This window comes from Myripristis murdjan, chromosome 6 (genome assembly GCF_902150065.1).
Source record: "Myripristis murdjan chromosome 6, fMyrMur1.1, whole genome shotgun sequence".
Classification (NCBI taxonomy): Eukaryota; Metazoa; Chordata; class Actinopteri; order Holocentriformes; family Holocentridae; genus Myripristis; species Myripristis murdjan.
The window spans coordinates 26,937,111-26,962,998 of NC_043985.1; the positions used below are offsets into that span (position 1 = coordinate 26,937,111).

The window sequence follows — 25,888 nt, forward strand, 5'->3', positions numbered from 1 at the left end:
TCAGTGGGATGATCGTTGATCTGAACAGCTGGGAAATGATAGTAAGCGTTGTGGTCATTCTTGATAACCAGCTCCTTGGTTTTACTTTCATTAATAAAGCGGGTGCTGTCTTCACATCACTTTGCAAGCTCACAGGGAAAAACAGACAGTCAGATGTATTAAATGTGAGGATAATTTTTTTTTTTTTTTTACCATTTTCCCCCTAATGTCTTGAAACACCCGTCACTTTCACTCCTGACCACTAAAACAACTTTGGCCGCTGTGAAAGCCTCACTTACAAAACCAAAAACAGGCTCATCATTTATGACCTGTCAAAGAAGTGTGTGTGTGTGTGTGTGTGTGTGAGTGTGTCTGCCCCGCTGTCTCACTTGAGCAGACTGTGTATCTGTCATTGTATTTGAATGTGCAAGCACGAGGTGTGAGTGAGGGAGGGAGACAGAGACAGATATGTGTGGGAGGTGGAGGGAGAGAGCAGTAAAGTTAGTGCCACCGAGGAGGAGCAGCGACACTTTCTAGGACGAGGAAGCTCGAGAGTTATGGACAGGACGGGACTGGGCCAATAAATTTCCCCCCTGTGGTTTAGGAGTTAAAGGTAAGGCACTTCTACTACTACTACTCTACTCCTCTGTCACTCTGTCCTTATCTCAGTATTTGTTTTATTCAGATTATCTGCAATGCAAATGATGAAAAAAAGTGACAGCATTGGTATGATACTTTGGCCTGTGCAGGTAATTACGGATTAACCTAATGTATCTATACACATAACATCCACAAGTTAAAACAAGTGTTGTTGGCTGTGTTCCTGTCCAAATATGCCCATATGATTTGCAACTGATTTCTGCACAATAGTAACTTTCTTATATCTTGTATGCGTGTGCATTTTGGTGACTCCAGCTATTTGTCATCAGAAATTTAAACTGAAGCACATTGTCTATCGGACAAACTCGCCTCAGAGCTGCTCATGGGAAACACAGGCATGCAGTATGGTAATGCGGGCAATTTGCACCATCAGATGACTGTGACACATGCCGCAGCTGCAGTTTAGCCGTGCCCTTGTTTCATATCTGGTGCCTGCTCATGGAAGTGAAACATGGTGTAACTTTACTCACTTATCACAGCTCATGTATACCTGTTGCAATTTTCTGTCACTGTCCCACTGTTACCGCCGTTGTGATGACAGCGTGATTTTATTGTCCCTGTAGCCGTTATGCATGGCTCGATTTCTGCATCTGGTATACAAGGAGCATTATATTTCATATTTTGTGCCATTCTATTAAGGCTCAAATTAAAAAGCCCCTCTGTTTCGATCTATGTGACCCGTCTAGGTGGGGACACTTTCTCAGGTGCAGCAGCAGCAGGAGTGAAAAGCACCATGGGTACCGCCGGGTCACAGGATAAGCAAACAAACGGCTCTGTGGGGAAAGGGAACCTTTACAGATCCAATGGGTCCACATCACAGCCCAGCCACCCCAATGGGAATACTGCAGCATTAAACGCCAGTCTGTCCTATGAGCTGCGTCCGTATAGGGAGACAGACGCTCTGCTCCCTAATGAACACTACCAGGGGTCAAAGTTCAGCGGAGACACAGAGTCAAAGGCTCCAGGCGGCTGCAGCCCCCGGGACGGGCCCGCCGAGTCTCTCTGCTCAATGGTGTTGCAAATCCTGGTGCCCTTCCTGCTGGCCGGGCTCGGGACGGTCTGTGCCGGGATGTTGCTTGATTTTGTGCAGGTGAGGAGAGAAAAAAAGGGAAAGTACAGAAGAAAGAAGTGGGAGAACGTAGGATAATATTGTGTTAAGATTTTCTCCTGGTGCATTTTTTTTTCATTTCAAGTCATTTCAAGTGTCTGGCAGCCAACATCAAGCAGGTTAGACATCTGAAATAATCAATTTTTGCCCAGAGGTGAAGAGATGGGAACACTGGAGCTATGTGCAAGATTGAAAAAACAGAGGGAGAAAGATGAGGTATAAAAAAAATGGAGAAAAATGAAAATTATGGTAGTAAAGGTTAGAAATAAAAGAGTTGTTATAGGGTGGCATGTTGGAGGAAATAACCTGTGAGTGAGTTCAGTTAAAGAGGAAAAAGGAAAATGTAATGATAGTGAAAGAAAGTGGGTTATGAGAGGAAGATACAAAAAAAAATCTCAGTTTGAATTTCAAAATAAATACATTCAATTTAAGTAAACATCATACTTGCACTTCACCGATAAAAACATATTTTTGTGTGTTTATGGAAGTGATACTCACTATATTTAATTAATGGTGTTGTCATGGCAGCACTGGGACGTCTTCCAGGAAATCACAGAGATCTTTATTCTGGTGCCAGCGGTGTTAGGACTGAAGGGAAACCTGGAAATGACCATGGCCTCTCGACTCTCAACTGCCGTGAGAGCACACACACATGCACACACACACACACACACACACACACACACACTCTGGACTCAGGTTAGTAAAAACCAGAGGAGAAAAAGAGTGTCAGTGAGAGTCTGAGTGATGCAGATAAAGTCATTTAGAGTGGGTTAATAGCTTAATAACAGCGGCCTCTTTCTCAGTATTATATTTCTGTCCGTCTTGCCTCACAGCTTTGTGTCCTCATGTGAAAATCCTACCTGACCTGTGAAGGCCGCAGCAGCAGCTAAACAATAATGTCCTGCTGCGCACATGAATCTTAACACGTGAAACAATTATGATCATCTGAACATGTGTCTGTTGCCGTGAAAACATAATATTATATCTCCAATCATTTATTTCGGACCTTGATTGTACCTCCCCACAAGTTCATTTTTTTTTTTAAATCCATGTGATAAGTTGCTCAAAGAGTTTTTCAGAATCATAATTTTCCCGGTTTCTTTTGCACTTTTACTCTGTTATAAATTCGTTATTAATGCTTCGTTGTTTGAGTCTGTGATCGGTTGTATCCTTTATTTGATCGGTTGTCATGATTTCATGTCATTCTGCTCCAGCAACAGCAGGAAAAGGCTGTGAAGCTCTGTCAGCTGAGTGTGTTGCACCAACTCTGTTGAAACAAACACCCTTAAAATCTGTGTAATATCATTAGAAAAAAATCTTGATCTAATATTTAAATGACCATGACGTTTCATGCAGCTTCGGCTTTCATGCCCTCTCTTTGAGTAACATCAAGACAGAGGCTTTATTGACAATTGAACTGAACTGACTCTTAACTGACCCTATTAAATTGTTTTGATACCAGGAAAAAATTAAAAGTATCAGTAGCGCTACAAAGATGAGCAATGTTTCTCGAAACAACCGAGACAACATGGGAGAGGCTGGACTTGATCTCAATTCAATATTTTATTTTATTGGTGGCTAAGCTGGGTTTTCATCTTCATCTTCATCAGAGCATCACACATACATGATATATTGGTCAAGATTTTTTGACTTGGGAAATGTTGATGTTGTCAGGTGAATGCAGGAAAAATGGAGCCTGCAAGAGAAAAGTGGAGGCTGGTCATTGGGAACCTGGCTTTGAAACAGGTAGATTATCTACACTTTTTGCAAGAAATATGAAGAATATTATGTGAACGGTGAATAAGGCTATCTCTACCATTACATTTTATTTTAACCTATCAAAAATTATTGATGTTTTCTGTTCCCAGCTGCAGGCCACAGTGTTGGGACTGCTGGCTGCCCTGATGGCCACGGCGTTGGGTTGGATGATGGAAGGAGAGATGCTCTTGAATCATGCGACGCTCCTGTGTGCAGCCAGCATTGCCACTGCCTTCATGGCCTCGCTGCTTCAAGGTAAACACACAAACCGGCCTCACTTGTTACATTCATTTGACGCTCCGTGGTGATGATGATGATTGATAATGATTGATACTTTATTGGCAGCCGGGGGTGAAATGATTCATGCATCAACAGCAGCTCCATTTGTAGCAGAAGAAACAAACATGCATGCATTTACATAACGTTACACTGACCGAGGGCAATACTTAGTGCAGATATCAAGGTGCTTCAGTGCACATTTGATCTGGGATGGTGCTTCTTATTTAAATTTAGGTTTGGCTCGTGCACCAGAGGTTGTTTCAGTCAGACCCTAGTAAAACGCGGAGCCCTGTATCTCCAATTTGATGACAGCTGTATGTCTTCGCTGTTTAAAACGTGGTTGGGGTTAGAGACAATGTCAGTATTTTGTTATGGTAGTCTGATTCATAAAGTTTCTCAAGAGGTTCTTCTCTCCCTCCAACCTTCAGCTCAATCAGCTGCTTTGTTGTTGTTGGACTGTGATCTGAGGAACCCTCAGGCTGTGTGAGATTGCAGCTTTAAGTCATAGCCCCTGTTTGCGCTAAGCCATGCCCCCTACAGGCCATGTTGTTGTCATAGGACACGGGTATTTTAGAATATAAGCAGGGAAAGCTGGTCAGCGCCGCGTTGACCCATGACCAACGTCCCCACTGGATTTCAGACTGTTATGTGGACACTTTCCAAAACTATAGCCCTGTTTATGCTAAACCTCTTTTTATTTTTATTTAACCTGTATTCATACAGTTAATCTGATTGAGACATGGGGTCTCATTCTGAAGACAGACCTGTCCAAAAAATGTTTTGCAAACGTGACACACACATGAAAACACTAAGAACAAGAGCAAAATCCCTAAGTAGAAAAGTCTCCAATAGGAATGAATCAAGCTTCAGTTCCTGCTGTGGTGTATTCCAGGTTGAAGGGTCAGAGTAGGAATGCCTTTTTGCTGAGCTCTGTATGGACTGAGGGGACGGTGAGAAGAAATGCTGCAGTCACAGGACACGTCTTTCAGCCAGTTATCACTGAAATGTGTTCAGTGACCCGTGATCCCACTGGGTTATGTTATGTTACGTGGATGCATTTGCAGCCCTTTTGTGCTATGCCCCGCCAACGGCCAGGACCCCGAATAATTGCTAAATTCTGTGTTGACCCATGACCAATTTCCCAATTTTCATGCAAATCCACCCATGTCTTTTTGAGCTTTCACAGAGAGACAGACAGGGGCAATCACATGACCCCCTGCTGGAGGTCTGGCCTCCACAAAACAATTTGTTTACTGCCAGGTCCCACCATTCTTCACCTGTATCTCTGTGTGAAGGCACTTAATCATTCATTATCTATAGACTGTGCCCCCTTTGTGGTAATTGTTTGAGCTGTTTTCTGAGGAACAACTTCCATATCCCTGGAAAGATCATGACAGTATTTCTCCTCTTATTTACTGTGGTCCGCTGTTTTCCATGGTGGAAATTATCCTGAAAAATCCAGTGAAGCCAGAGAGGGGAGTATAAACTGTGTGACTGTGGTTCTGCTCCAAGGCAGCAATTGCGATCATGGACATCTAACTCAATATACTTTTTTTTTCTTTTTTGGACATTTTTGGATCCACAAAATAAGAATTCCCTTTTGAATAGAATCTCAGATCCCTTTTCTGCTTCATACAGCTCAGGCTGTGGGACATTGGCAAGCCATTCTAGTATTTAACAGCTAAGTTTGACTATCCTGAATTAACATTACAGATAAACAACGTCATTTTGACTAGTTCTTCTAAGTAGAACGTAAAAAAGGACAATGTAGATAGTTTGAATTGAGGGGAATTCAAGATATCTTGAAACTGGAATGATGACCAGTCAGAATTCAGTTGTACATCTAAAACTGAGCTGTTAATATGTTAATGTTAATATCTGTAATGAGAAACTCCATACACATGAATGGCAAAAATGACGACATTTGTCTTTAGGGTAATGTTGTATATATTTAAAATGTTCTTTTTCACTCTGATTTATTGAATTACAGAAATCTGCAATGCACATCCAGTCTAGCTATTCAATGTTAAAGCAGCTTGGGATATCTAATTGACTATTCATATCATCAGCCTGTCGGAGCAGTCACTCCTGGTTGTATGTGACATCATCCACGCAAGGATGTATTACTTATAATAGCTTGAGTAGCTTCTTTAACAGGTTCTTTGTTAGTTAAACTCTCAAATTGAGAAATGCACTTCTTTATTGCCTTTAATACATCTGTATATTATATTTTTCTATGACCTTAAGCTGGACTTTCACCCTCTTTCTCTCTCTCTCTTTAGGTGTCATTATGGTTGGGGTGATCATCGGCTCCAAAAAGGTGGGATTCAACCCCGACAATGTGGCCACACCCATGGCCGCCAGCTTTGGGGATCTCATCACGCTTGCCTTCCTGGCCTGCTTCAGCCAGTGGTTCTACACATTCCTAGGTAAAGACAGATGAGACCAATGCAGATGTGATGTAGACTTTTGGCCAGTAGATGGCACTTGTGATCCTTCTGCAGCAAAGAATCAGCATTGTATTACATAAATCACAGCTAACACACTCATGAAAATTAGAGACCTAACACAATGTCAAGTTTCAGAATCAACTGGTTCAAATTCACTTTTTTGCATTTGTTTGTTTCTTAACAGAATTGTATTCCTATGTATTATACCTGGTGGGTTTGGTGTTTGTGTCCCTGATCCCTCTTTGGGTGGTCGTCTCCTCCAAACACCCAGCCAGTTGCATCCTCCTCCGCACAGGATGGGAGCCAATCATCACAGCAATGATCATCAGCAGGTACTCATCATCCTCATCATGAGTGCAAGTATTCCTCTTGGTCTTTGTGTTTCTGTTCTCAAAGTGAAAACTAAGTTGTCCCGAGCATTAAGGTCCAGGTACTGAAGTTTAATGGAAAATATAATTCATCACACTCTCATTGCTTTTGGAAAAAAATAAAATAAAATAAAATAAAATGAAATAAAAAATAAGGTGAAATATTTTCTGTGTTTTCCTGTATAATATTTCTATTAGAACTATCTGAACTACTAAAGTACTATTAAACTTGTCACTGTGTGAACTAGGAGACTTGGACATACAGTACAGGCCAAAAGTTTGGACACATCTTCTCATTCAATGCGTTTTCTTTATTTTCATGACTATTTACATTGTAGATTCTCACTGAAGGAATCAAAACTATGAAAGAACACGTGGAGTTATGTACTTAACAAAAAAAGGTGAAATAACTGAAAACATGTTTTATATTCTAGTTTCTTCAAAATAGCCACCCTTTGCTCTGATTACTGCTTTGCACACTCTTGGCATTCTCTCGATGAGCTTCAAGAGGTAGTCACCTGAAATGGTTTTCACTTCACAGGTGTGCCTTATCAGGGTTAATTAGTGGAATTTCTTGCTTTATCAATGGGGTTGGGACCATCAGTTGTGTTGTGCAGAAGTCAGGTTACTACACACCCGACAGCCCTATTGGACAACTGTTAAAATTCATATTATGACAAGAACCAATCAGCTAACTAAAGAAAAACGAGTGGCCATCATTACTTTAAGAAATGAAGGCCAGTCAGTCCGGAAAATTGCAAAAACTTTAAATGTGCCCCCAAGTGGAGTCGCAAAAACCATCAAGCGCTACAACGAAACTGGCACACATGAGGACCGACCCAGGAAAGGAAGACCAAGAGTCACCTCTGCTTCTGAGGACAAGTTCATCCGAGTCACCAGCCTCAGAAATCGCAAGTTAACAGCAGCTCAGATCAGAGACCAGATAAATGCCACACAGTGTTCTAGCAGCAGACCCATCTCTAGAACAACTGTTAAGAGGAGACTGCACGAATCAGGCCTTCATGGTCAAATAGCTGCTAGGAAACCACTGCTAAGGAGAGGCAACAAGCAGGAGAGATTTGTTTGGGCCAAGAAACACAAGGAATGGACATTAGACCAGTGGAAATCTGTGCTTTGGTCTGATGAGTCCAAATTTGAGATCTTTGGTTCCAACCGCCGTGTCTTTGTGAGACGCAGAAAAGGTGAACGGATGGATTCCACATGCCTGGTTCCCACTGTGAAGCATGGAGGAGGAGGTGTGATGGTGTGGGGGTGTTTTGCTGGTGACACTTTTGGGGATTTATTCAAAATTGAAGGCACACTGAACCAGCATGGCTACCACAGCATCCTGCAGCGATATGCCATCCCATCCGGTTTGCGTTTAGTTGGACCATCATTTATTTTTTCAACAGGACAATGAGCCCAAACACACCTCCAGGCTGTGTAAGGGCTATTTGACCAGGAGAGTGATGGAGTGCTGCGGCAGATGACCTGGCCTCCACAGTCACCGGAGCTGAACCCAATCCAGATGGTTTGGGGTGAGCTGGACCGCAGAGTGAAGGCAAAGGGGCCAACAAGTGCTAAACACCTCTGGGAACTCCTTCAAGACTGTTGGAAAACCATTTCAGGTGACTACCTCTTGAAGCTCATCGAGAGAATGCCAAGAGTGTGCAAAGCAGTAATCAGAGCAAAGGGTGAAACTAGAATATAAAACATGTTTTCAGTTATTTCACCTTTTTTTGTTAAGTACATAACTCCACATGTGTTCATTCATAGTTTTGATTCCTTCAGTTAGAATCTACAATGTAAATAGTCATGAAAATAAAGAAAACGCATTGAATGAGAAGGTGTGTCCAAACTTTTGGCCCGTACTGTACATGCCACACCACAAAAAAAAAAAAGAAAAAAAAAATTCACTATCCCACAATGGTGAACTCTTTCAACAGGTTGGGTAACACTGGAACAAAATACAGCCCTACCAAAAAAAAAAAAAAAAAAAAAAAAAAATCTGAACGATTAAATGGGGAAAAAAACATGTTATCATGTCATCACATCATCATAATTATTATTACAACTAATATTACTGCCACTTATGATCAAAAAGGAGGGATTTGTGGAGGGAAATTATAGCAGGTCAGCCCTTTTGTCTCCCTTCTGTTTACTCCACAGCACCTGACTCCCTTATCTCACTTTCCGGTAGATAGACTAGCCTACCGCAGATGTATCTTCCAAGGTTAGGATAGCTATTTTGGCTATTACAAAGACTCACTGTCTCCGGACTGTCTCCATGATAAGTCCTAATCTATGTTCAGTGTCCTTCAGAAACCTATAAAGTTCTTAGTATGTGGAAGAGCCGCTAGAACTGACCGTGGCGCCGCCCGTCCACGACTGCGATCATTTCAAGCTGAATATTTTCAACATGAGTCATCCTGGCTCCGTCTCTCTCTCTCTGAGTGTTGATAGTGTCTTTTCTTCAATAAGCCTTGTTCCATTCCATAATAGTAATAATAACGTCTTCCTTCCCTTATTTGTTACTGCTTATTTTTTTTCTACAGACCATCCCGGTAAACCCAGTCAGAGTCCAAAACCACCTACATGACCACAAATCCCACAACATACACCCGCTCTGTTATTGCAATTCTCTAAATTTCCTCACTTTTGTTTTCACTTTGACAGAGTAGAGTGCTCACTCTGAAAAACCCAAATGAATGCATTTTCAAATAACGTAATAGCACAATAATAAGTGCAAAGGGTCAAGTTGGAGTATTCAAACAAGGTGCAGCATTCGGCAATATGTCGCAATTTAGATTTAATTTCCAGGAGTGTTATCACAGCGTCGCTTCAGCTCTCAGCCCTCTCTGATGTTTTCTCTTCTCCTTCAGGCCTTTTGTATATTCACTCCCTTAGAGTGGCATCATCTTGCAAAATCCTGTATTTTCTAAGTTTCTTTTTATGCAGCCAAATCATTTGGTGCTAGAAAATACATAAATATATATATGTAAAATAAATAATATATATGTATCTACATCTGTATATTTTTATACATCTATATATATATATATATATATATATATATATAGATAGATAGATAGATAGATAGATAGATAGATAACATATACAGCCTTTAAAAAACAATGTTTTTGATTGTTTTTTTTCAGCATTGGAGGACTAATTCTTGACAAAACTGTGTCAGATCCAAACTTGGCAGGAGTCATAGTCTACGCTCCAGTCATAAATGGTGAGTTGTCATCTATGGAACAAGCCTGTATTTTTTTTTTAACATTTAAAACTACATTAATAGTTTTTCTATTACTCTAATCAAGAAAGTAAGAGTCTATTTCATGAGGTCTTTAATGCACACATCTGAGAACACTGTGGCTTTTAAAATGGGGCAAAATAAACCCCATAAATAATACAAAAAAAAAAAAAAAAATCAGTATTCTGGGTGAAAGCAAGAGTGTTTTGCAGATCTACAGGGAAACAAATCAAAGTAGAAAAGCCAAAATCAGATCTGCATGCCGCTTGTCTCCAAGTTTTGCCATAAGTTGCTGAGCCAAGCATTTGGCCCTTCTTCTCTTAATGACCTTGGATTGTATTTCAGTCAACTCTTCAGTGCCTCTGCCAAGACAACAACACCTTGTAACGTATTTTGTGTTCTGCGTGCCCCACAAAACCCTCATCCTTCTATGATTAAGACATTTGTCTGTCACAAAGTAAGGATGCGGCCTGTGTGGTCAGCACATTTATGGGGAAGTTAAGTGCTGCCCTATCCGTTCTCGATTTAGTCACTGGTGTGGCACTTCCTCCTTGAAACACCTGAGCCGACGAAAAACCCTCAGATTACACAACAGATTGGCTTTAAAATGCATTGAAGGAAAACAGTGATACACACACACACACACACACACACACACACACACACACACACACACACACACACACACACACACACACACACACATCACACCAACAGGAACTTTTCTGACCTCCCATTCTAAATCCATTGGCTTTAATATGGAGTTGCCCCCCTTTGCAGCTAAAACAGCTTCCACTCTTCTGCGAAGGCTTTCTTCAAGATTTTGGAATGTGTCCGTGGGAATTTTTGCCTGTTCATCTAGAAAAGCACTTGTGAGGCCAGACACAGACAATGGGGTTGAGGTCAGGGTTGACAAGTTCTTCCACACCAAACTCAGCTAGCCATGCCTTCATGAACCTGCTTTGTGCACTGGGGCACAGTCATACTGGGACAGAATAGGGCCTTCCCCAAACTGTTCCCACGAAGTTGGAAGCAGAGAATTGTCCAAAATCCTCTTTAGAACAAGCCATTCTTTCACAAATGTTTGTAAAGGCAGACTGCATGGCTAGCTGCTGGATTTTATTCACCTGTGGCAATGGGACTAAATGAAACACTTGAATTCTGTGGTTACGAGGTGAGGTCCAATTCTCATTTTTCTTACACACTTATACTTAAGGTAATTTTTTCTGATTTTTTTTTTGTTCTCATAAATTTGTGACTTTATAATATCAGATTTTTCAAGTTTTTCTCAAATTTTTGAGTTGTTTTTTTTTTTTTTTTTCTAGGAAGCAAATGGACTCATTGATTTGTGCTGGTCATTCAGTTCCATTAAACATAAGGCCCCCAGCTTTGGGTTAAATTTTAACCATCTAATGGGGCAGACAGAGTTTCTATCATACAGTATGTCAATATATAGAGTTTGTACTTCAATTATAATTTTCCATCACAGAGCCTAGGCCCTATTTAGAGATTGTCTGGCATCATCCTTAGATGTAGAAACCATTACTTCACCAGTTGCTTCAGTATTAATCCTGATAGGGTAGTGAAATCTGCTCAAAAGATCACCAACTGCAGCCTTCCTTCTCTGGAGGACGTTTACCTCAGCAGATGCAGAACCAGAGCAGTGAACATCACAGCAGAGCCCACTCACCCAGCCCATGAACTGCTCACCCTCCTCCGCTCAGGCAGAAGGCTGCACAGCCTCAGAGCCCGGACAACAAGGCTGAGGTGCAGCTTCTTCCATGAGGCTGTGAGGATCATGAACTCTGGGCTGTGAACTCACCATCACTACTGCACTTTATCCCACATGTTGCAGTTTACACATGATTTTCTATATGTTTTTATTTATTACATATTTTTAACTTATTGTTTTTAGGTTAGTATTATCTATCTATTATTCGCTGGTCCTGGGAGACACTTTTCGTTCTTCCATGATTTTTTTAACATGTTTGAATGACATTTTAAAAAAATCTGATCTGATATATATCTGATCTGATATCTGATCTGATCTAATATCTGATCTGATATAGGTTGTAATAGTGGTCAGTGAGGCAATGATAAATTTCTTTGAAAACCAAAGTTACCTTTCTAAAAACTCAGTGTACACTCTTGCCATTCTCAATTTCAATTTTCACCTGGAAAAGAACACAGAGAAACTTTTGTCCAGCGCCGTTTCTAGGAACTTTAGGCCCCGTAAAAAGTTAACTTTTGTGGGCCCCCACCCCCCCAACCCCATTGTGACTTTTTATCGCCAAACTTTTTTTTCTTAGATTATGTATTATGTTTTATTTTTCCTGTTCCTCTATGTGTTTGACATTCTCTGAAGCAATACACCTGATTAGTTTTATTTTTCATTTTTTCAATTAAGAGCCACTGGGACAGAGTGACAAGAGTAACTTTTTTTTTAAAGCTTATTTTTAAGGTATTTCTGTTTTATTAGACAGATCCAGTGGAGAGAGACAGAAAAGACAGGGCAGAGAAAGGATTGAACTCAGACTGCTGTGGCTTAGTCTTAGTATCTGTGGTATGCACTCTACACAGCGAGCTACTGGGAAACCACAAAAAAAAAAAAGGAAAAATAGCACTTTTCACAAAATCTAGCACCCAAATACACACAACATTGGTTTAGTATACTCCACAAGGCGGGGCTGTCAGTAAGGCTAAGTCAATCTAAATTCTAATCTAAATTGAATGAATAAAATGACATTTTGCCACTCATTACAGCAAAAAAAAAAGGAAAAATATCACTTTTATTTAGATTTAGATTGTTGTCAACATGTGTGCACACAACCCATCAAGAATTTATGTTGTCAACAGCTCTTTTTGTTTTTGTCATCTCTTGTTTCAAAAGTAGCTGTAGTGGTGAATAGTAGCTCACACTTGTGTATCAGTTGGATATCAGATTGGATGCATGGGAGCTCACTTTGATGTTTTCATTCACACCCCTGGCCTGCTCCATCTCTCTCTCCTTATCTCAGGTATTGGAGGGAATCTGGTCTCCATTCAGTCTAGCCGCATTGCAACTGATTTGCATGTCAACTGCTCAGCAGGGGAAGTTTCTGAGGATCATAACAGCTGCTCCAGTCCTTGTCGTACCTTCTGTGGCTCAGGTAAAGCCTCATGATTTTAACCCTAACTTTACACTCACCAGCACTTCTTTAGAGCTGTCCATCAAAAGCTTCAGATCAGAGCAAGCAGCACCCTCCGGCTCTCAAAAGTGAAGCCAATGCCGAAGTGTCTTAAATTTGCATTCTTTCTAATGTCCAGCAGGGGGCGACTCCACTGCCTTCAAAAAGACGTCTGGCTCCATAGACACCCATGGTTAAATGGCCAACTTTACAGCAGAAATAAACATATTTACAGCCTGGATCAAAAAACAGTTCTGGTCTTTACTGTGATAACTGAATTAGTGGTGAATTTTCATATAAGTCATGCATTTAATTTATATTAAGGCTTAAAGTTATGTATAATTAGGTGGGTCAGGTCCCTTCCAGACCTGTTTGCAATGTGCATCCATGGCACTGTGAAGCTGTGATCCTGTTTTGGGGCATTGTCTGGTTAATAAAATAGCATTGAAAAAAACAAATCTCTTAGTTAGGTTAATATTGTCCATGTGAAGCAGTTGTTTTGAGTGAGTCTTCTGTTTAGTGTGTAATACATTCGAAATGAGGAAATGGCATAGTGAGACTCGTGAAACTTGTATCATAGGTGATAAACTATCTGTGTAAAAAAAATATCATTCATGTGATGCAGCCATTTCGAGTTGATAGTGTGTGATAAATTTATAATGCTACTTTGCACGGTTAAGCCAGGTGCGGTCTGATCTACCCTTTGTTCCTCAGTAGTTCCTGTTCAAATGTGGTCACTTCTGGCTCCAAAAATCCAAGACGGCGATGGCTAAATGCTAAACTCAAGGCTTCAAATTGGGTGTGATGTGGCAGCTGCTGTCCCCAATCAGGCCAGACTGGCTCAGAAAAACTTCTTAAAGTTGGTACCAAAAACACCAGAAAAATGAGTAAGGGAGACTGGGGATGATAGTAACACTTTTTGTTTGAGCAAGTGTAACTCAGTGGTTCTTTGTGCTAGAGATCTCAAATTTTGACACGTGGTTTGCACATTTGTCTGCTATAAATGACATACACTTGGACTTCTACTGCACCATTACAGATTATGTAAATTAATGTCAAATACAAAGAGGTATGGGTGAGTTGTAACTCTACTTGGGGATGGATGTAACAATTAAATTATTATGCTTAAAAAAGATCCACACTAATAAATGTATGGAAGCATGTAAATGAATAATAAAGAAGGAACCATAAACTTGTAAGACTACAAAAATAACAATAATAATAATAAAATAAATAAAAAGTATAAGTTAAGTACAATAAAAATATAAAATAAAGGCCAACCCTTTCTGTTTCTTTATTTGATCTTATTTTGGCATCAAAAACAATGGTGTCATCTTTGATTACCTCAGGCTTATATAAAAAAACAAACAAACTATGGAATCATGTCAAGATTACATCAATTTATGATATTTCTTTACAAGTGCTGATTATTTTCTAATCATTGTGAGAGATATTAATTTTTATTTGCTTATACAGTGTTGGTATTTAGTTCAGAATTACTTCCACATTTCCCCCCTTTGTGACTAGTAGCACACAGCACACAGGAGTATAGTAAACATAAACTAAAACATTACCAGTGTTTTACGGAGTGTCAGGACAAGGCACCCATGAGATATTAGTAGTATATAAAATGTCCTCATAATCATAGAAAAAAAAATATTGGTTGATTATTTTGCTTAAACTATTCTAGTACAAATATCCTTCAGTGCATGTCTTAACTTCTAAATGAACACTACCTATCAGAATATATCAACGTATATCCAATCATTAATGATCCTTACCCATGTAAGGTGTGATTGATTCAGTGTGTGTGGTATATTAGTAAGGTATTAACACAAAGTGGTGCAGGCAAACATTTATATCGTGTGCAGTATAATGTGATACATTAGCTTGTGCATTCATAATGGGTATGGTGTAGGTGCAGCAATTTCAGCATAAAGCATGAAGCATTAATCTGTCTGAGTAGCCTTGTCCACAAAGATAACATCAGGCAAGCTTGAAGTTACTCTCAGCCGTTTGTACCAGCTCAGACGCACTATGAGCTTCTCATGCTCTTTGTTCAGGCGCTCAAACTCTTCTTTCGACTGTTTGTTACGGTGTAATAGAGAGCGATATTGTGTCAGGCGCTCATGTTCTCCTCTCAACAGTTTGTGACGGTGTGATAGGCGCTCATTCTCTTCTCTCAACAGTTTGTGACGGTGTGATAGGCGCTCATTCTCTTCTCTCAACAGTTTGTGACGGTGTGATTGACGCTCACTCTCTTCTCTCAACAGTCTGACACAGTCTGATAGAGAGCGACAGCCATGATTGATCTCACAGTGAAATTGTGCCGGCCGAGCTTCCATCTTCTTCTCCTTTAGCTCACGTAATTGCTCTCCCATGCGCCATGGCAGCTTTCGCACGACGGCCTCAAAGATGTGGTATGACATGGGGTCATACATGGTGGCTCCGCTGGTAGCAGTCACCGATGGTGGAGGGTAATGGCCATGGCTCGGTCCTGGAGTGGCTGGTGAATGTGGCTCTTGTAGGGTGGTGGGTACGGCATGCAGCTGGCTTGGCAGGCCCTGGTGTTGCATCGAGGATACTGGAGGCAGAGCCTGAGGAGCTGGCTCACACGAGGCTTGGGGACCCATCCAGGTTCCCCAAGGGTCCTGATGTCCTTCAGCCATGTCTCTGGAAAGACAAAGCACAGTCTTAGTCAAACAGTTCAGTTCTCCTCTGGACTGAAGGGGCTACCTCCCCCCTGCTTCCAGTGTATATCTACCATAAACCTGCGCATCTGATCTGTCTCAGTAACAGATGAGTCAGTCAGACACCATGTTATATTTATACACAATAAATATTCAGACAGACAAATACATAAACAATCTATCTCGACTCTATTTAGGCTACATTTACTTTCCTAATTTACCTCTTGTTACACTTCACCAAAATGATTTATAATACAAACAACAACCAACCGCTGTCTTTGTATCACTTGAGTTCCCACATCCAAAAACACTTCACCCACTGTTTTCATATCTTTTCTCATGACCACTCTGTCCTGCACTCAGACACACTCAGAATTTAGCAGAAAAGGTCTTACCTTTAAACTTCTTAAAGTTGGTACCAAAAACACCAGAGAAATGAGTACTGGAGACTTCAAAATGATGGTCAAGAGTCAGGTGGAGTCCAGAGCAGGCAGGTTTATTTTCAGTCTAGGTTTTCAATAGAAACAGCAAGTGAGCCAATCCCCGGGGAAGACTGGTTTATGCTGTTCTGAGGGTCCTCCCAACTCCCAGAGGCCAACCCTCCCTCTAGCCTAAGCTGCCAGGTCCCTCTTGTATTCCTGTGTTCTTCTTCTTCTTCTTTGTTTGTTTGTTTCTTTCTTTCTTCCGACGGAGTCCTACTTCCCATGCGCGAAAAAATCACCAAATTTTGCACAAAGGTCCAGTCCCATGCCAGATTACCTCAGCTGCAAACACAAGCCAATAGTCCTGATGGTGGCGCTACAGCAAGCCTCTAAATTTCAAAACTTTGAAAATTCATAACAAATCAACCATATGTGCTACAGCTTTGCAACTTTCACCAAAATGTAGCCCCAACACTGAAGAAACTTTTGTGCACTTAAACCTAGTGCAAAATATGAAATCTATCACTCTATTTTTTTCAAAAACTGTAAAACGTATTAAATCTATCTCCTCCCACAATTTTTGCTCAAATGTCACCAAACCTGCTACAGAGCATCTTCAGACTGTTCTACACAAACGATCCACACAGATTTTTGATTTATCAAAAATTCAGCCTATAGTGCATCAAAATGTCTGACTGTAAACGGTACTGTAAACATACACTTGCAAATTCTTGGTAAATAAATCTTTAATGTTCATGCAAAAAATGGACAACATTTTGGAGTCATGGTAGATGATGTGTGGCAAATTTCAGAACTGTATCTCAAAAACTGAATTTTTGACAGCATTTTGAATTTTGCTCTCAAGTGAACAATTGGAGTCAATGCAAGAATGGCATTTTTAAACATCAGTTTTTCACTTATGGAGCAAATCAATCATTGTTAAAACAAATGATCAGCATCTCCATGCTGTCTAGATGCAATATGTGTATTTTCAGATTTTTTGTCTTAATAACTGAATTTTTTACAGCTGTTTAAAATCTGCCTTTCCATGCATGGATGGCTGCTGTCTTGCATGTCATTAATTGGCTTAGTCCATTTGTGAAGCTATCTGTACTACAGCAAGCATCTAAAGTTCAAAACTTTGAAAATGTATAATAAATCAACCATATGTGCTACTGCTTTGCAACTTTCGTCAAAATGTAGCCCCAATACCAAAGAAACCTTTGTACACTTTACACTTAAACATCAGTTTTTCATTTATGGAGCAAATTCATCATTGTTAAAAACAAATTTACCATCATCTGTCTAGATGCAATATGTGTATTTTCAGATTTTTGTCTTGATGACTGATTTTTTTTTTTTTTTTTTTTCAGTGGTTTGAAATCTGCCATAGGCGGTTGCTATCATGTGACTGGCTTAGCCAATTTGTGAAGCCTCACATGTATTGACACTTGCCAATTAGCTCAGTGAGATAGAGCATTGTCCTTCATGCCAGAAGTTATGAGTCCAAGCCTCAACTGATGCAAAATGTACATTAGAATGCCACCTTTCTTTTCATCTTCTTATTCTCCACTTGTTGCTCAGAACTGCCTAAAATTGCCCGGCCCTGACCATTGCTGCACAGTGTGGAAGTAATCCTGAACCAAAACACCAACACTGTATAAGCTGATAAAATTTAGTATACCTCATAATGTTCAAGAAACCCATCTGCACTGGAAAAAAAATGCAATAGATTTAGGCTTGTGTGTATTTTAACAATATTTTTTAAAAGTCCATTTAGAGCTAGACCTGCTTTTAACTCACTCCCAGCTCTCCCTGTAGCTCTGACTGCAATGCTCCCTTTATCTCGAGAAGTGCCTACTCATTGCTGGCTAGACGCCACTACTTTGAAGACTGAAACTTTGAAGACTGAGTCTTTGAAGGCTGAGTTGATATTGGCCTGATTCCAAAAGATAAAATCGTATGCACTGGTCGAATGGTAAACGTATGCAATGGCCAAATGCTGACATCAATAGTGTTGAGTACAAAAAACCAAGGTGTTCAAACGAACAAATTACTGACACTATTATCTGCAAATGTCAGAATGCCCCATAAGGGAATACAGTAAAAGTGGACCCTCAGGGGCTGGGAGGACCCTCTGGATGATATAAAAGCAGGTCTGTAGGTTAAGAGATTTTTAGTCTTCTCTGGGGAGTGACTCATTGCCTATTTTGATTGGAGATCTCGAATGAAAATAAAAGTTGCCTGCTCTGGACTCTGCCAGAATTGTGATTGTATTTTTTGAAGCTTCCAATACTTATTTTGCTGGTGTTTTTTCGGTACCAAGTTTAAGAAGTTTTCTGCAGTCAATCTGGCCTGATCTGAACCAAAGGTGCCACATCTGCAGCAGCTATAATTTGATCTTATTTTGGCATCAAAACAATGGTGTCATCTTTGATTACCTCAGGCTTATATATATACACAGTACAGGCCAAAAGTTTGGACACACCTTCTCATTCAATGCGTTTTCTTTATTTTCATGACTATTTACATTGTAGATTCTAACTGAAGGAATCAAAACTATGAATGAACACGTGGAGTTATGTACATAACAAAAAAAGGTGAAATAACTGAAAACATGTTTTATATTCTATTTTCTTCAAAATAGCCACCCTTTGCTCTGATTACTGCTTTGCACACTCTTGGCATTCTCTCGATGAGCTTCAAGAGGTAGTCACCTGAAATGGTTTCCAACAGTCTTGAAGGAGTTCCCAGAGGTGTTTAGTACTTGTTGGCCCCTTTGCCTTCACTCTGCGGTCCAGCTCACCCCAAACCATCTCAATTGGGTTCAGGTCCAGTGACTGTGAAGGCCAGGTCATCTGCCGCAGCACTCCATCACTCTCCTTCTTGGTCAAATAGATGGTTTTTGCGATTCCACTTGGGGACACATTTAAAGTTTTTGCAATTTTCCGGACTGACTGACCTTCATTTCTTAAAGTAATGATGGCCACTCGTTTTTCTTTAGTTAGCTGATTGGTTCTTGCCATAATATGAATTTTAACAGTTGTCCAATAGGGCTGTCAGCTGTGTAGTAACCTGACTTCTGCACAACACAACTGATGGTCCCAACCCCATTGATAAAGCAAGAAATTCCACTAATTAACCCTGATAAGGCACACCTGTGCAGTGAAAACCATTTCAGGTGACTAGCTCTTGAAGCTCATCGAGAGAATGCCAAGAGTGTGCAAAGCAGTAATCAGAGCAAAGGGTGGCTATTTTGAAGAAAATAGAATATAAAACATGTTTTCAGTTATTTCACCTTTTTTTGTTAAGTACATAACTCCACATGTGTTCATTCATAGTTTTGATGCCTTCAGTGAGAATCTACAATGTAAATAGTCATGAAAATAAAGAAAACGCATTGAATGAGAAGGTGTGTCCAAACTTTTGGCCTGTACTGTATATATTAAAAAAAAACAAACAAACAAAAAAAAAAACCTTGGAATCATGTCAAGATTACATCAGGCTTATATAAGAAACCTTGGTATCATGTCAAGGCATGATGGGCAATTTTGGGCAAGATAAGACACAATTAAAAATAGACCTGAATTCTGCTAGATTTTTTTAAAAAGTATTTTTAACACACACAAACTTAAACTTATGATATTTCTTTACAAGTGCTGATTATTTTCTAATAATTGTGAGAGATTTTCATTTTTATTTGCTTATACAGTGTTGGTATTTAGTGCAGAATTACTTCCACAGGCTATGGCACGGTGGCTATGTCCACTTCTTTCAATGTGTCAGAAGCAAATCTTGGTAGTAGCAGACTGTGTTTTTTGGGCTTGTTTGTAAAGTGCAGTTGCTTATTTGCGTGTGCTCCCCATATCTCTAACATTAAATAAAGTTTGGCTGAAGTTCATCTAAGTTGTCAAATATCGCTGCCTGCCTGCTGTCAGAGCCATGCGTGCACTGGCCAGAATTAAAATCCTTTGCATAAACTTTAATTATCGTATTATATAGTTTGTCCTGATGCACAGAATTCCCTTTGCTGTAATGCCTGATCCTGTCTGAAACAGACACACAAACACATATATGTTTCCATTGAAGACCTTGACTGAAAATAAACCTGCCTGCTCTGGACTCTGCCTTACTCTTGACCATAATTTTGAAGTCTCCAGTACTCATTTTTCTGGTGTTTTTGGTACCAACTTTAAGAAGTTTAAAGGTAAGACCTTTTCTGCTAAATTCTGAGTGTGTCTGAGTGCAGGCAGTCCATCCAGGTTAAAGGTAATTCTCTCTCTTCCAAAGAACCTAGTAATAAAAATGAAATGCATCAAAAAGTAACAAAATAAGGCAGAGTTCAGAGCACGCATTTGTGTTGCATGTATGTATTTGTTGTGTTTTTAACCATGGTGCGGCAAGTATGAAAGGGCTTATGTTGCCAGTGCTGGTTATATGGCGGATGCCTCAGCTTTGGAAGTGAAATGCTGTGGTTGACACTAGTGGCTAGAAAGCAGAAAAGTGAGGTTATGGCACGTTTAAAAGAAAGCATGTGTAGAGGAAATTCTGACTCTGAAAAATATCAACATTGTAGAGGGTAATAAAGATAAGAGAGCTCGCAACAAAGAACATAAATCAGCATCAGTCTGGAAGCACTAGGGCTCAAACACTATCAGTAAGACTTTGAAGTAATGGCCTAGCCCACAGGTGTCAAACTCGTGCCATGGAGGGCCAAGAGGCTGCAGGTTTTCATTTCAACCAAAAACTCCACCAGGTGATTTCACTGATTAGTCCCGCCTCTCTGTTTGGGGGTAGGGTGATCAGTGAAATCACCTGGTGGAGTTTTTGGTTGGAATGAAAACCTGCAGCCTCTTGGCCCTCCATGGCACGAGTTTGACACCCCTGCATTAGATGGTGCTGTTCTCACTGGGTTGACATAAAGCTGTTTTACAGAGCAGTTGTAGGGAGTATGAGATTTGTTTATTTTTGAATAGAAGTAGTTGTGCCGTCTTGAAAAAGAGGGATGTGAGAAAAAGGCTCTTTTCTGTTATTCCTGCTTAGGGAGAGTAGGTTTAGCAGTAAAAAGTTTTTACAGACCTTGTATTAAGTGGGGGGCTGGCAAAACTTTATCTTATATTGCAGACTCTGTGTGAGACAGAGGGCTGGCAGAATAAAATCCCCACAGACCCTGTGAGTGTGTGTGTGTGTGTGTGTGTGTGTGTGTGTGTGTGTGTGTGTGTGTGTGGGAGTGTGGGAGTGTGTGGGGCCTTGGGAAGGCCAGGGAAATTCCAGTTGTGAGGAAAGCGAGCTACATTCCATCCCGGACAAGAGAAAACTAGTAAGGCCTTTTTAATTCCTGTGTGTTCTTCTTTCTTTCTTCTGAGGGAGTCCTACTTCCCATGCACAAAAAATCACCAAATTTTGCACAAAGGTTGTAGAGAAATTCTGACTCTGAAAAATATCAACATTGTAGAGTGTAATAAAGATAAGGAACCTCGCAATGAAGAACATAAATCAGCATCAGTCTGAAAACACTAGAGCTCAAACACTATCAAAAATCCTCTTAGACTTGGTACCAAAAACACCAATAAAAGAGTCTTGGAGTCTTCAAAAATAAAGACTTGAATCAGGCAAAGTCAAAAGCAGGCAGGTTTATTTGCATTTGAGATCTCAAACCAAACGAACAGGGAGTCGTTTCACAAAGAAAAGACGACTGGAATTCACCGTCTCAGTACAAAATTTTATATCACACAAATTGGCAAGTCACCATTCAAGATCACAAGGATTGCGGCACCTACGTCATGCCAGCTGGGACGATCACAAGAGTGGCGGTGCTTACATCATGCCAGCTGGGAGATTGGGGACTTTCTAAGTGGTCGCAAGTTGTCTTTGATGTGCAGCTGTTTGGCTTTAACGCACGTACTAGGGTGTTTAAAGTTGGCCGAGCCACGTGTCTGGCACTCGCTCCAAGCGTGATGCCGCCCAACGCATGCCAGCCTCGTGCCTCGGCTCCGAATCAAACTGTGGGGTCACTTGAAGTTAACCAAGCAAGTGCAACTAAGGACATGGGTGCACTTAATACAGGATACTACTAGAGGCATAGTGAGCCTTTGTGTTAAAAAGAGCTCCATCTAATAGCCAAACCAATAATTCAAAGTTTTACTCATAGGGTTAGTGCTTTCCGATTGATGTTGATTAATGTTGTTCATTCCAAGCTTTCTTATCTTTATTACTCCCTACAATGTTGACATTCTTTCAAAGTCAGAATTTCCTCCACACATGCTAGCTTACTGGGAAAGGAGCTAAATATCTCTCCAAATTTGAACTGTTTTTACCGTGATGTCCGCGACTTCAATGTGAAATGATTATTTGTAATAATAACTTTCAGTCACCACTTAATGAGGGATGAGATGAGGATGAAGAACCTGCTGCTGCTGAAACTGAGCTAGATTCATGGCTGTCTGCCTTCAATCTTTACAACTGCTGACATTAGCTTTAACTGTTCTTAAACTGTGCGAGCTGTGAACTGTGCTCACCTTTCTTTTGAAATAAATTAGTCAGGAGTTGGAAAGCTTTTTCTTTTCTTTTAAGGCTCCCTGATTTTGCCTTCTTGGGGTCTCTACTCTGCCGTGATCAGCAGCCACTCAGAGCTGGCTCTTTGAAGTGAACGATGGGAGCCGGCTCCTGATTGGGAGCCGTTTTTTCCCCCTTCTCTCCCCTTCTCTCTCTCTCTCACTTTTTTCTCTTCAAGCCGCACGTAATTAATCAATTATGTGTGGTGTCCTCTCTGTGTCCAATAGTATGTGTCTGTGCTGAGCAGAGAGAGGGAAAAGCGGCAGTTACACACACACAAACACACACACACACACGAACAGGAGAGCAAGAGGGAGGGAGACGAGAGAGAAAGAGAGCAAAGGGCCACGAGGAGAGACAACACGAACGCGCTGGAAAGGTGTAGTTAAGAAAATGAAAATGAGTGACAGCAGGAAAAGGAGTAAAATCTGGACCCATTTCAATTTTACTGACAATACAAAGGCAGAGTGTAGAGCCTGCAAAAAAAAAAAAATCTCTTATCGAGCTGGCTCCACAAACAACCTGCACAGGCACATGAGAACTGTCCAGCCGTCAGTGCAATGGGAAGAAAAAACACAAGCAATCGAACCTGATATTAATGAAGGTGTCAGTGTGTCTACTGCAACTGTTGCTGCTGCTGCTGCAGTGTCTACAGCAATTCAGTTCAACTGTAAATAGTTAAAAGTTTGTTTTTGTATTTTATAATTTATTTTTTGTAGCACTATGTAGAGTGAATAAATAAAGGCATATTTATATAATGAACAAATTAAAAAAAACAACGCATTTTTTTTTTACATTAGTAATTCATTTTGCGCATAATTTTACATTATTGTTGGTAATAAATTAATTTAAGCAACAAAAAATCTGAAGAGCTGCTTGGGAGCTGAAAGAGTTGGCTCTTCTTCGTGAGCCGAGCCAAAAGAGCCGGTTCTCTAAAAAGAGCCGGAATTCGCATCAGTAAAATTCGGAGCTGATGTTAAATTGGAGTGACACACTCCCAGCTGAAATAAAACATCTGCCGGTGAGTTTAATAAAAGACAGATGTTTGCCGACACTGGAAAGCAGTAGCCTATATTTAAGTATAACTGTTAGTATTTGGTTGGTTGTTGATATGGACATGCACACACACTTGCCAGTCGACCCCCCTGACCCCCACGCTCACCCCTGACCCCTGTCTTTCTGTCTCTTTCATGGCAGGAGCAAACCACCGATCTGCCCGAGTTCTGCTCCTGCTGGTCATCCCAGGTCAGCTCATTTTCATACACGCCATTCACCTTCTGAAAGGAAGTCACACTCTGCCTTCCCCCGTCTTCATTGTTGCCTTTCTGTCTGCTGCTCTGATTCAAGTAAGTCGGCCTTATTATCAATTTTTCTCCCTAGTCTTCATCTATCATGTCTTCTGTGTCTGTCAGTTCAATTTATTGCCATGACCATAATGCACATACATTATTGTCAATGCACATCGTACAAAAATATGCACATTAGATACAAAAAATAAAACATTATTAACTATGTCAAAAGTAAGTTTAGGTAGCAAGAACAGGAGGTTGAACATGTTCCTCAAAGTGTGGCAGGTAAAGACGAACCTTCTCCTCTACCTGCAGGTGTTCTCGCTGCTCTGTATAGCCGACTGGATGGTGCACTGTCTGTGGAGGAGGGGTAAAGACCCTGACAGCTACTCCATCCCTTATCTCACAGCGCTGGCAGATTTACTAGGGACTGGTCTCCTCTCTCTTGTATTTCTCCTACTCTGGTGCATTGGAGACCGAGGCAGCACTTGAATATTATGGAAAGGTAGAAGGAAAAAAAAAACAAACAAACCAAAAAATACACTGAGTTAATTGTCTAGTCCTTCTCATTATCAATATGGCAAGACCGGGATTCAATAGACAGAGTATAGGAAATTTATTGTGCTCAGAATCAGAATTAAGCCTAAACAGACTTTTTATTGTTAACTGTGATTGTATTGTCACCCCTCGTGTGTGTCTTCATTTGAGTGCATTGTTGTTTTGTAAAATAAAGCTGTCCTCACTGTCTTGTACAATATGCCTCTAAGCATCTGTGTCATTACTTATTTACATATTTATTATCATTTTTGCAGTTTTGCTGATCTGAAAGAGTTTGTTTGACAAGCACGGCCGTGAAAATGTTTGATGAAAATATGCCATGTGCATTAACAATCATTACCAATCCCACATGTTGCTCCGGGTTAGATGGCTGCATAGATCTCCTATCTATTACAACATCCACCTGACCTTGGCTGGTCTTTACACAGAGCATTTACATTGAGTTTGTTACATCTGATATGGAATGAAGTCCATGTGTAATCAGCAGTCACTTCCTCCACTGGATGTGTATGTAAACAAGAGTACCGTGCAGTGGTTGCCTGTGACTGTGTGTGTGTGTGTGTGTGTGTGACCTCGGAGGTTAGGTGTCTTATATTGCAGATGAGTCATGTCAGTCTGTAACCAAAAAATGCCAGGTTGTTTACGCAGTGTTGACACGAAATGACATTGCCCGATGAGTGAACCTCTCTGCTGAGGCTTGGGAAGCGTTATCTGTGAACACCGGGTTAGAAGGTGAAAAATAGGGGGATTCTAGTGGCTGGTTAAATCGGATGGACAGCACTCGCACCGGGGTGTCGGCAAGAACACAGGAATCAAGATGGGTTTTGTAGATATATGCAATGGTTTGATGCTTAGCAATAATAAGTAAAATACATAACAGATAGTAACAGATATAAGTACTCCTTCATCCCTACAGCCATTTCACTTCTGAATGCGGATCTGGGGAGGAGCCGTACTTGACTTATATTCTGTGGCTACTCACTTGGCTCATCTGTTGCTGGCTCTGATTTTGATGACTATGGTTTTTCATATCCTTATTTTTAAATGTCATGACGATGGTGTTGCCGTTGTTATTGACGGTATTGTTGTGATGTTGATGATGATGATGTTCATACTGACATTATGCACTTTTCCTACTCTGTGTAGGCTGTTTTTGACACTAGGCTACTTCCTACGCACTTGGCATATTTTTCTTATTATTGGCTATGTCCCAGTGTCTACTGTTGCTTCGGCACACTCCCCCCTCCCCCCCGAACTTTGTTTGTATGTACCTGTGTGTTTCTGTTTGCTTGCTTGCAAAACCAATTGCCCTACGGGGACACTGACAATAAACTTGAACTTGAACT

At 40.6% G+C, this 25,888-nt stretch overlaps 2 protein-coding genes across 2 annotated transcripts; one reads left to right on the forward strand and one right to left on the reverse strand.

The window, feature by feature from the left end:
- The first annotated feature begins 1,624 nt into the window (after positions 1 to 1,624).
- On the forward strand, positions 1,625 to 24,723 carry slc41a2a (solute carrier family 41 member 2a). The gene is made up of 10 exons (XM_030054726.1): positions 1,625 to 1,729; positions 2,276 to 2,383; positions 3,425 to 3,496; positions 3,619 to 3,763; positions 6,070 to 6,216; positions 6,422 to 6,569; positions 9,764 to 9,843; positions 12,879 to 13,010; positions 23,893 to 24,041; positions 24,300 to 24,723. Exons 1-10 carry the CDS (start codon positions 1,649 to 1,651, stop codon positions 24,474 to 24,476), a joined length of 1,239 nt encoding a protein of 412 aa, XP_029910586.1. The 5' UTR covers positions 1,625 to 1,648; the 3' UTR covers positions 24,477 to 24,723.
- On the reverse strand, positions 14,299 to 16,250 carry LOC115361311 (uncharacterized). The gene is made up of 2 exons (XM_030054725.1): positions 16,114 to 16,250; positions 14,299 to 15,701 (listed from the first exon to the last, which is right to left on the reverse strand). Exon 2 carries the CDS (start codon positions 15,695 to 15,697, stop codon positions 14,978 to 14,980), a length of 720 nt encoding a protein of 239 aa, XP_029910585.1. The 5' UTR covers positions 15,698 to 15,701; positions 16,114 to 16,250; the 3' UTR covers positions 14,299 to 14,977.
- Positions 24,724 to 25,888: the final 1,165 nt, after the last annotated feature.

Excerpts from the sequence above, each read along its gene's own strand:
- LOC115361311 (XM_030054725.1), bottom strand. The coding sequence starts at position 15,697 with ATGGCTGAAGGACATCAGGACCCTTGGGGAACCTGGATGGGTCCCCAA.
- slc41a2a (XM_030054726.1), top strand. The coding sequence starts at position 1,649 with ATGGTGTTGCAAATCCTGGTGCCCTTCCTGCTGGCCGGGCTCGGGACG. Across the intron at positions 1,730-2,275 it reads TGTTGCTTGATTTTGTGCAG|CACTGGGACGTCTTCCAGGA; the intron begins GTGAGGAGAGAA and ends TTGTCATGGCAG. Across the intron at positions 3,497-3,618 it reads GGAACCTGGCTTTGAAACAG|CTGCAGGCCACAGTGTTGGG; the intron begins GTAGATTATCTA and ends TTCTGTTCCCAG.